The sequence below is a fragment of the Telopea speciosissima genome, chromosome 2 (assembly GCF_018873765.1).
Source record: "Telopea speciosissima isolate NSW1024214 ecotype Mountain lineage chromosome 2, Tspe_v1, whole genome shotgun sequence".
NCBI lineage: Eukaryota > Viridiplantae > Streptophyta > Magnoliopsida > Proteales > Proteaceae > Telopea > Telopea speciosissima.
The window spans coordinates 71,994,807-72,005,964 of NC_057917.1; the positions used below are offsets into that span (position 1 = coordinate 71,994,807).

General features: G+C 41.5%; 1 protein-coding gene across 6 annotated transcripts; it reads right to left on the reverse strand.

Annotated features, from left to right (window-relative positions):
• Window positions 1-7,177: 7,177 nt before the first annotated feature.
• On the reverse strand, window positions 7,178-10,258 carry LOC122649540 (leucine-rich repeat extensin-like protein 4). Of its 6 annotated transcripts, none has more exons than XM_043842730.1 (3): window positions 8,376-10,258; window positions 8,280-8,336; window positions 7,178-8,162 (listed from the first exon to the last, which is right to left on the reverse strand). In XM_043842730.1, the coding sequence occupies exons 1-3, from the start codon at window positions 10,204-10,206 to the stop codon at window positions 7,861-7,863; spliced, it is 2,190 nt and encodes a 729-aa protein (XP_043698665.1). In that variant the 5' UTR covers window positions 10,207-10,258; the 3' UTR covers window positions 7,178-7,860. The 6 variants fall into 6 exon arrangements, with proteins under 6 accessions (XP_043698665.1, XP_043698664.1, XP_043698663.1 ...); XM_043842729.1 differs by having other exon boundaries at window positions 7,178-8,144; window positions 8,244-8,336; XM_043842732.1 differs by having other exon boundaries at window positions 7,895-8,333; window positions 8,376-8,448; window positions 8,769-10,258.
• Window positions 10,259-11,158: the final 900 nt, after the last annotated feature.

The window sequence follows — 11,158 nt, forward strand, 5'->3', positions numbered from 1 at the left end:
TTTGGATCATGTGATCTGTGTGACAGTTTTTTTTCTATATTATGTCTTTTTTTTTCTTTCTATGTTTTTCTCAAGGATAAGCTGTACTAAAAGAGTTAGATGGCTCTCTGATTGCAGTGTACTTGGAGCATGAATATATTAGTGCACCCTCAACTTGCAAATTGGAGGAATTGAGGAGGCCTAATGGAGGGTAGCAAAATATGAGAACAGTTCATATCCCTCATGCCTGAGCTGTGGAACTTCAATATGGACTGGAAGCTTAAATGGAGTATTAGCAGTGTATCAGTAATTTCACATGGCTGCCTGATGTGTTGTGGCCCAAGCCTCTTGAAGATCATTTAGGCAGTTTCATTCACTGAATATTTCCTTGTTACTCTTTTTGGGGCTCTTTGCATCTGGCTGACCATGTGGTCAACTTTGTTAATGAGGTTTATATGATCTGACTGAAGAGTTGTCTAAGCTGGCATTAGCACATACTGAGTTGGGTTCTTACAAGAAACTGATTTGAATAATGAGTCAATAATTGACTCACTGTATCTCAAATTTGCTGCTTGAGGGATGATTCACTACTTGGACTCTCTTGGGTTTTGATTGATTTCCTTGCAGTGTCGAATGTTTAAGTACCTGTTTGGTTTTGTTTTTCCGGTTGCTCAAACAATCGGTTTACCGCGAGAGTAACGTGTGATGGAGAGCGTGGGCGTGCCAGAGTCTGTAAGACTCAATGTTTGAAGAAGATTGCACTTGAAATAGGAAATCAAGAATTTCTATCGATCTTAATATTAGTATACACGAATGACATACCACTGATAGAAGAAATCAAAAGTAAAACTCGACAAAAAAGATGACTGCGATGATCAGGAGAAGATTACACTAAGAAAATAAAAATGTAATAAAATACAAGATGAATAAAATTACAGGTTATTATTGATTGATCGAGAGATCTCCTCACTTCTTAGATCTTGGCTTTAATACTTGTCAGGAGGGAGTCTCGACTGAGTATCTTTTAACCGCACCATCTCTGACAGTTATAGAACTGCCTGAATGTCATGTATTCTATAGAAATTCCCACTTCTATGGTAGTGTTGGTATTAAGTGCTTTACGGTTACAACCTTTTTAGCCCCACTAATTTTCCATGTGAGGAATCTACTTTGTTGATTGAATTGTTTTTTTACAATTTGAACTTGATCGGTCTGTCATTATCGGTCAATCGGTAATTTGAAGGTGTAAACAGGATCGAGTTTTTCAGAATCTCTTAATCCATGGATTCTGGTTACTGTATGGGACTCCTGAAATAGTATCAAAGACATTGTGGACTCAATTGCTAGATTCTCTTCACAGGACACCTTTAGCAATGTTGAAAATTCCATTTTCACATTCTAATGTATCACATATCTATCGTACTTGACAGGTTATGGTAGATTGCAGGCTATAACACCTGAGATTATTTTTACAAAAAAGTTAGAATGTTCCAATGATCTTTAATAGGAAAAGTTAGATATCTAATTATAGTTAAATGTCTCATTCTAACCTTCGGGTTTTTCTGTTTTTGGCACAGGCAAGATCCTCTACAAAAGAGACTAAGTTGGTCATTGGGATCAATCCAGCACTGCAAAATAAGATCCTTCATAGCTGGCCATGTGAGGTGCCCATACCCATTTTTTGTGAAGCAAATTATAGGTTCCTCATTATTGTAGTAGCCTACATAGCTTCTTTGCGAAAGCCAGGGATAAGGCTGCGTACATTATGACCCTCCTCAGACCCCGCAGTGTCAGGAGATTTGTACACTGGGTACACCCTATATAGTCACTATGCATAAACCTCCTGTAGAAATTGAAGTTGTTTATTGTGGATAGATGATCAGCTCAAACATTGTGATGTTAGAGGGTTATGAAAACAGGGTTTAAAAACCTGGAATCAAGATAAATGATCGGTTCCGGCTGAATCCGATCCAGACGATGGATGAGAAATCAGCCGGAATTCGCCAAAACATATACTAACCCTAAAATATTTACAAGGATCGGCCGATCTGATCCCGATTCTTGAAACCATATATGAGAATGACAAACTGAACATAAAATTTGATGGTTGGTTTAGTTGTATAGGTGGCCCACTTATAAGAAAGCCCATGAGAGTCTTTTTTATAGACCTCTTTTTTTTTGTGTGTGTGTGTGTGTGTGTGTGTGTGTATATCTTCTTCCATCTAGACTTGGAAAGAAACAGATCTTCATGAGGCATCCATTGTTTTATTGTGTGTATATGTGGTGATCTCTGAATGGACTGTGGAGACAGAGACAGAGAAAGAGAGAGAGAGGATTTGGTAGGGATATGTTGTAATAATACTCTTTTAAGGCTTGTTTGTTTGTTAGTTATATGGGCTTAAGCTTAATATCAATCTCACATTTAATTTAATAATTAATACCATAGGCTTAATATGTTTGACCTGTCAAATGATTGTGATTTGAGCCACTACTATTAAACTAAACTAAGTAAATCAAGTCAACTTGGAAACATTAAAATCTGAAATCTGTGATGATAAGGACACCCTAACAGCCCATGTGAGTATAATTTAGGAAAAGGCCCATTTCCTTTTGAGGTTGGCATTACTTACATCAAATCCATCCATCAATGAAGTTTTCATCACAAAAATCCATTCTTCAAAGAGAGTAAGTAGAAAAGGACAAGTTAGAAGGTGTATGAGAATAAATACATAATAAGAAGCCAAGAAGGTGGTTTTTTTTTTTTTGATAAACCAAGAAGGTGGTTATTAAATATATGATTTAGTAGCATCACCTTGTGTTCACAAAGTGGCTTAAATCAAGAAATAAAAAAAAAAAAATTTTGATAGGGAAAAGCGTGCTTGGGTGGGTAAATTTCAGGCAAGCACGATGGGTCTACCGGAAAATTATCACCTCCAGTTTGCTGACCTGCCCAGTTCCCCAGTTCCTCTAATAGGGGGATGGTGGACCCCACCCGGGCAGGGTGTTTGGGCATGGGTAGAGAGGTCATTTCAGCCCCCCTTTGTTAGAGGAACTGGGGAACTGGGCCGGTCAGCAAACTGGAGGTGATAAAGATCCTGGGTCTACCTGATGGATACCCTACTAAGGTAGGCAATTTACGCACGTCACAGAAATCAATTGCCCTAATTTTAGGGCAAGAGGCTACAGAGTCAAGGCCAGCCAACCTTAATTTAATGGGAAAAAAAGTTCTCTGAGCCGGCAGTATGATTTTAGTGCACAGTATTGGTTTTGGTATGTATCGGGTTTGATTAGACCGTTTTGCCCATTAAAATACGGACACTAGATTTTTTGGAGCATTTTGCCCTCCCTTGTTCCGTTACCTTTAATATGATATTAGTATCAGTACCAACCACGACTGTGTCAATTGATCTGATCCCAATACCTAAAACCATGGCAAGGGGGATGGTACAGTAACACCCTCTTTCTTTATCTTTTTTCTCCTCACATGAAATTGCCTCGCTGCGGCTCGCTTATGAATGCAATCATTCCATCGTACCCCATTGAAGTGTTCCTATGTGTGGTTGTGCCGCTTGCTCAAAGAATCCTCTCCCTTATTTAATATATGAGAAAAGTTTCTCACGACGTTGGTGTACTATTCCCCTTTCACATGGATTTTTTTTTATTGTTCTCTCTTTTATACTAACCCTGTGGTCCTATGTGGATTATGCCGTTTCTTGCACTGCCATTTGTATAGCATGAGAGATTCCCCCACATTGGTTTTATGAGGAATATTTCTCAATGTCAGTTGTTTGTCTCCCCATTAATATATTAACTGTGGACTAACTGAGAGGTTTTCTTTCTTAATCTAATTTTTTTCCCATAAGCATTGAGCACTGTAGCACGACTGAAACAATACATATCCATTGGATGATATATCTTCCACGCGGTGGTAGTTCAATTGGAGCTCAAATTTTGTAGATGTTATCATTTTCACGTTGTGCTATGCCTTCTATCAATTTTCAATCCAATTAATCTTTATTACAAGTCAAAATAAAAGTTTAATATTAGTTGACTTAAAAGGTCAAACATTTTCTGAAGAAAAAAATTGGCCAATAAAAATAGATGAAAATTTAAAATGATGGTGGTTCATACAATTGCAATGTCCTCAAAAATATTACAAGTGATCCATATCCTATTGATTCATAGGCAATAACGATCAAATCAACCCTACATACGGCCAAAATGGCTGTAAAACAAATATGAGTTTCTTTGTAAGAGGAATTATTTTTCATTATTATTAGGGGAAAAGTTTCCTATGACATTGATCCTCTCCTAGTACTTGAGCTATTAATTCCTCTCCAACCACCCATCCAATGGTTACGAGGATTTGGACACGCATCCCAATACCTATCAACAACTTGGGATGCATGTTCAAATCCTCCTTGTCGTTGGATGGATGGTTAGAGAGGATCTTTTTCCATATAGCCCTCTCACTTGAGGTTTATTTTTTTCTCTTACCTTGACCAAGTGAAATGGGTGATACCATTCTTTACAATGTCATAGGTGTAGCAGGAGAGATTCTCCTTCTCTGGCATCGTGGGAAACCCTCTTCCTTACTGTTATTACCATTGCCATTTTTTCGTTAATAATTATTTTTCTTTCTCATATTATGCATGGTTTTTTCTATAACATTGCTATCTTAAACGTGATGAGCACAACTATTTGATAGAAAAAAGAATATTAAAAAAAAGGGGGAAAATATTGAGTAATTAGCATGTGGAAGTGAGAGAACCGTCGAAAAATGGTTTTGAACTAATCTCTATGATACAAGAGGATACCTAATGTATAGTGATTGCCTCTTTTTTTTTGGGTACTAGGTGGGCCCACCATGTTTAAGATAATCCAATCCATATTTAAAAATTTGTTTTCTCAAAAATATTTGAGTCTGTTCGAAATCTAATTGGATGCAATAGGAATAATGTTACATTCGATTCAAATTTGATCCTTTTACATCCCTAGTAGTGCATCTCCATGAGTTCATATGACGGAAAAAAATTCTCTGCAGTATCCAAATCTTGTGGTACACTGTAATGCAGGTTTGAGAGTTCGACACGTGGAAGAAACGACATATGGTGCCAAGCTCAAGAAGAAAGAAAAAAATATCTGCTTTGCATCAAACTTGTACCATTGGATGAAGCTTCTTCAACATGTGTAGCTCTCAGGGCCGCACTGCACTGTAGAGAATTTTAATCCTCATATGACCCTAGAATGAAATTGAGCAATCTGAGATGCTTGCGATTAGGGTTCTTGGTTGGTGTGTTAAGGATAGATCCCTATATATATATATATATGATGAATCTGCTTCACACAAACTCATGTGCTTAAGATTCACCAGATTAGATTAAGATTATCTCTTGATCTGAGATCAGGTCATCCGTATTGGGGAATTGGGATGAAAGGGTTTGTTGGGTTTCCAAGTTTCAATACACTTTCTTTCTGTACATATTGGATCAGATAAATTGGTAACTTGTAGCTGTTGGCAACAGCTCCTCACCATCAAATAGTTGTGATGTGCTTATCACGTTCAAGATAGCAATGTTATAGAAAAAGCCATGCAGAATAGTTGTGCTAGGATCAGATAAATTGGTAACTTCGAAAATTACTCAAGCTTTGATTCAATAAAATGATCAAAATAGCATTAAACGGACATGAATATAAAATACAAAAAGGCATCTTATCTACTTCGTCTATTAAATTTTAAGTTGAAATTGTATCAATCAGATGCAAGTCTGATCTTTTATCAAAATATAAAATTCTCTCACGTTGTATTATACCACATGGGTAGTGTTATGAGGTTCTTGGTCCAGGAACATGACCCTTACACCAACGCGAGAGCCAATGGGAACACCCGTGGAAGCATCAACAAGGACGAGATTTTTGCCTTTCATGAAAGATGGGGCTATCATTTCCTATGTTTGGCACCAAAGCTCCACTTTCGGACACAGCTCTTTTTCTTTATCACATATATGCTGGTTCTCAAAGATGTGTGGTAATTAGAACCAAGGTCTAAAAACTTGGAATTGGGTACATAATTGGTCTTTATCGATTTCCAAGTTGAATCGTTTCAAAACCGGTTGCAATTGATTGGCAAATGGTAAAACTCGGTTGGAATTTGTTGGATTTGTCATGACTCGACCTAATTTGGTAATTCCACTTGCAAAAGTAGAGTAAGGGAACATTTGAGTCAATTCTTACCAATTCATCACCGATTCTGATAGGCCAGGACCGATCCGATCCGATCCGATCCCAAATTCAGATTTGTAAAACCGTGAGAGAGAATCTACAATTAGTTAGTGAGGGGCCAATGCGTGGCCCGTGTGCCTGCAGTTACGCAGCAAGAGTTGGATCGATTCTAAAGGAGAAGAATAAGACACACTATTTTGCTTTTATGTCTTGCAGCCACCAACACTGCCGAGTGCTGAAATGGTGTGAACAAGGGAAGTATTTATTATGCTTTATAAAAGATGCACGCTGATGCCTCAAAGCCTCAAACCACCATCACCATGAAAAGGTGTGGATGATAACGTGGGTTCCTCAATCGATGTGGTTGATCAGAAATTAAGCACTTTAAAGATAGAGAGGAGGAGAATACTCAAAGAGGTAAAAAAGGAAAATCTGCCCAGGTTTAGAGGGGTTGACCGTTTCCTTCAATTAAGGGAAAAGCAAACAGGGAAAGAAAGGGGGAGAAGAAGCTTTTCCATGGCCGAGACTGAAAAGGGTCAGATTATTTCATGCAGACCATAATTTGGGATGAGGAAATCAGTTTCCCCAAAAGCTTCAATTTTCAAATGCTGATGAGTGAAGAAAAGTTCAATATAAAATTTCTTTTTTTTTTTTTTGGTTGGGAACTCTGAGTGGTACCATTGCCAGACCAGTGAACAAGGAAGACATCAATCCATGATTCCAGGATCAGCTGGCTCTGCTCCAACTTTTTAATGACCCGGTCCAATAGGAACTTGCTGGAGGTCCTGGAAACTTTCAACCCTTTTCCCAGCACAGTTCTTCTGTCTGAAGTCTCCTTTTTATCAGAAACGTTGGGGTGGGGGGAGGGGGGGGTCAAGGCTTCATGTTCATCTACTCTCAGGCCTTCAATTTCAGAAGAGTTGGGATGTGTAGCATAGGACTTCACGGAATAGAAAGATAAACAAAAACCCACAAGAATGTACAATTGATAGATCTGGTTTTTTCAATCTCACCCCTGTAGAACACAAGATCTAAGAAGAAATTGGAGATATAATGGTTTGATATGAATATCAGTAACTGAAAATGTTCATTATACTATAAATTTGAAAATCAGAAAAGAAATGAAGTATGATAAAAAGAAAGGAAAAATAAAAAAGACAATAATGAAAAACCCACGAAGCAGCAGCAGCAGCAGAGGAGCAGAAGCGATACTGCCTTTCAGACCCTGATTATCAATTTTCTCATGAATCTCAACACTATACATACAATTCCCTGACACCTAAATCTCTCCCTAGCAATTTATTCACAATTCAGATATCCATAACAATTCAAATATATGGAGAGACTTTCTCTTCTGTCCCCCTTGTCTGTCTCCACTTCTCTTTTTCCCCAACAAATTAAATTCGACCAATACATAGCACATATTGCCGGAACCCATTCGATGATTGCAGGAATTCTGTTCTTCATTTTTTGTCCGGGTGCCAGACTCACCCAAACAGCAATAGCAATTGTGGACAGAGAAGTAGTAAAAGAAGAGTAAGAAGAATCTAATAACAGCCAAGATGACTGAAACATTGCTTTTCTTTCTTTGAAGGAGGGAATGTAGAAAGAAATTTCTCAAAAGAATCAATAGAAGGGAGGTGGTGGAGGAGATGCGTATCAAATTCCAACAATTGGTGCCGGCGCCGGAGTCGGCGAGGGTGCTTGTGGTTCATCCTCTTCACAAGGTGGTGGAGGCGGTGGTTCTATGCAAGGAGGTGGTGGTGGTTCTATGCATGGGGGTGGTGGTGGTGGGGAGTAGTAATGTGGAGGAGGTGGCGGGGGTGAATGTGGCGGAGGAGGCGGCGATTGTGGAGGTGGAGGTGGGGAATAGTAATGTGGAGGAGGTGGCGGGGGAGAATTTGGCGGAGGAGGCGGCGAATTTGGAGGTGGTGGTGGTGAATGTGGAGGAGGTGGCGAAGGTGGAGGAGGTGGTGGTGAAGGGGGAGGAGGTGGTGGTGAAGGGGGAGGAGGTGGCGAAGGTGGCGGAGGTGGTGGTGAATGGGGAGGAGGTGGTGAAGGGGGTGGAGGGGGAGAATGTGGCGGAGGTGGTGGTGAATATGGAGGTGGCGGCGAATGGGGCGGTGGAGGTGGTGGCGAATTATAGTAAGTAATCGGTGGCGGTGGTGAATGCAAAGGCGGAGGTGGTGAATGGGGAGGTGGCGGAGGCGGAGAACGAACACATGGCGGCGGTGGAGATCGAACACAGTAAACTGGAGGTGGCGGTGGTGATCGAACACAGTAAGGTGGAGATGGTGAAGGTAGTGATGGGGATGGCGGCGGCGGAGATAGAGGAGGTGGTGATGGGGATGGTGGTGGCAGAGATGGGGGAGGTGGTGATGGTGATGGTGATGGTGGTGGCGGAGGGGATGGTGGAGGTGGCGATGGAGGAGGTGGTGGAGGAGGTGATGGAGACGGCGGTGGAAGGGATGGGGGAGGTGGTGAAGGCGGAGGTGGGGATGGTGGGGGAGGAGGTGGAGAGAATACAGGTGGTGGTGGAGATGGGGTTGGGGGCGGTGAGCTAACAGGCGGTGGTGGAGAGAAAACAGGTGGCGGTGGTGGCGATGGCGATGGAGGCGTGAAAACTGGCGGAGGGGAGAAAACCGGCGGTGGTGGCGGTGGTGGCGATGGCGATGGAGGCGTGAAAACTGGCGGAGGGGAGAAAACCGGCGGTGGAGGTGACGTAATAATAGGTGGCGATGGCATGGGCATGGGAGGTGAAGGTGGAGGCGGAGATGGCAAAGAAGGAACAAAATGAGCACATCTGAAAGCACTACAATGCACCCGACGAGACGAGAACAACTTACATTGCCCGGCCGACCGCTGGTCTGGCCTTGCCGGCAGGCAATTCTTCCGATCGTCAAATTCAGGAAGACTCAAACAAGATGGAGACTCGCCTGTGAAGAAGTTGTACGAGTACGTGAAGTTCTGCAAATTGGGTAGCGAACAGATACTCGTAGGAATCGTCCCCGAGAGCATGTTGTGTGCCACATCGAGCTGCTCCAAGCTCACCATCTTCCCAATTGTATCAGGCAACGGCCCCATTAGCTTATTGAAGCTCACATCAAACACTGTCAAATTCGTCAACAACCCGATCTCCGCAGGCAAACACGATCGTAAGCCATTATTCAGCAAAATAATCTCATTCAAGTTGGTCATATTTCCCAAACTGGCAGGAACACAGCCATGGAAGTTATTATTGGCAAGAACAATCACAGAAACCGGAGAGTTACCAAAATTATCCGGGAGATCGAAATGGAAGCGATTGTCATTAAGGAAAATGGCATCAAGATCTTTATCGAAGAGCTCACTAGGGACACCGCCTTCGAACTCATTGAATCTCAGATCGAGATACTTGAGCATCGGCAATCTGAGAACTACCTGGGGGAACTTGCCAGCGAATCGATTGTTACTTAGATCCAGCTCGTACAGAAGCTTGAGGTTAACGAACTTGTGAGGCACAGTTCCACAGAAGCGATTGGAGTTAATATGAAACAATGCGAGATCGGTAAGCAACCCTAACTCCTCCGGAAGATAACCGGCAATATCGCCGTGGTTGAGATCAATGCCACCGACGGTTCGGATCCGTGGATTATCGAGCGCTTGAGTACAGAAAACGCCAGTGTAGTTGCAAACATCAGATCCGACCCAATCAGCAGTCAGATTGAGGGGATCGGAGAGTATAGCTTGCTTCCAAGCTTGCAAGGCATAGTAAGCGTTCTTGAGTCTGGCATTCTCAAAGACTAAAGAAGGATCGACGGTGACATTCTCTCCTCTGTCACCGAACTCATCCCTGTAGTACAAAAGCTGCCTCTGCCTGATATACATAGCTTCGGCATCCGTAAGGCTGCCATTGCTAGAAACGAACACATCTTGTTCTGCTAAAGCGAAAGAAGAAGAAAACAAAAGGAACAAAAATGAAGAACACAAATGCAGATTCAGGTATAGATAACTCTTCTTCTTCATCTCACACTACTGAACATTTGATGCTTTCTTCCTTTGTCTCGATCTTCTTTAGAACTCTTTCCCTTCTGATTGCAAATGCCAAGAAGAGACGACACAGTAGTAGTAGTAGTGGAGAGATGGAGAGAGAGAGAGAGGGAAGAGGGTTTTTTGAAGAGAGATGAGAGAATGATTTAGGAAAGTGATGAAATAAACATCAAAACCATGAAAATACAGCTAAATCACAGCTAAGAACCCACCAGACTCAGATTCTTTCCTCTTCTTGTTCTTCTTCTCTTTCGCCCGCCTCTTATTCTCTCTCTTGAGAAGGCGACTTTATTTTTGTTTTGGTTTCGAATAAAAATCCATCCAACCACACACGTTTATAGGGCTTTAAAAAAATTAGTCGGCGGCGGTGGCCGGGACCAGAGAGTGTATTCCGGCGACGATAAGTAGTTGATATCGCGAGATTTTGGGGGAGATAACAATGGAGTTGTTTGCTTATGTGGAATAACCTCCCACGACTTTGAAGAGTAGGTGCAGTGCCACTAACTTTTTAGTTTTATTTTACTAAACTAACCCCCCCCCCCCCCCCTTACACGGATATCTTTTTTTAGACACTTTTTTTTTTTATGAGAATTTTTAGACACTTTTTTAATTCTTCAACTCTGGAACCGGCGGAAATTCCTCTGGGTTTTTCTGATTAGGGTAGTTTGGTAATTCTGAACTTTTGCCGTTGAATAAATGAATCGGTTTTAAGTATTGTAACGGTTAAGTCTTGGGTTCGGAGTTCAGACCATCTTTTTCTTAACTGTACTTGTAACGGTTTGGAGTCATCTATGGATGGATGGGTTGTCACGATATGCATGGGATGATGATGATGATGATGTCGTTATTGGTAAAGAAGAGGAGCGGAAGTGGGTCCCGCAAAGCTCGTCTTTTCTCTCTCTTTATCTGTAATCTCATATGAGAGAAA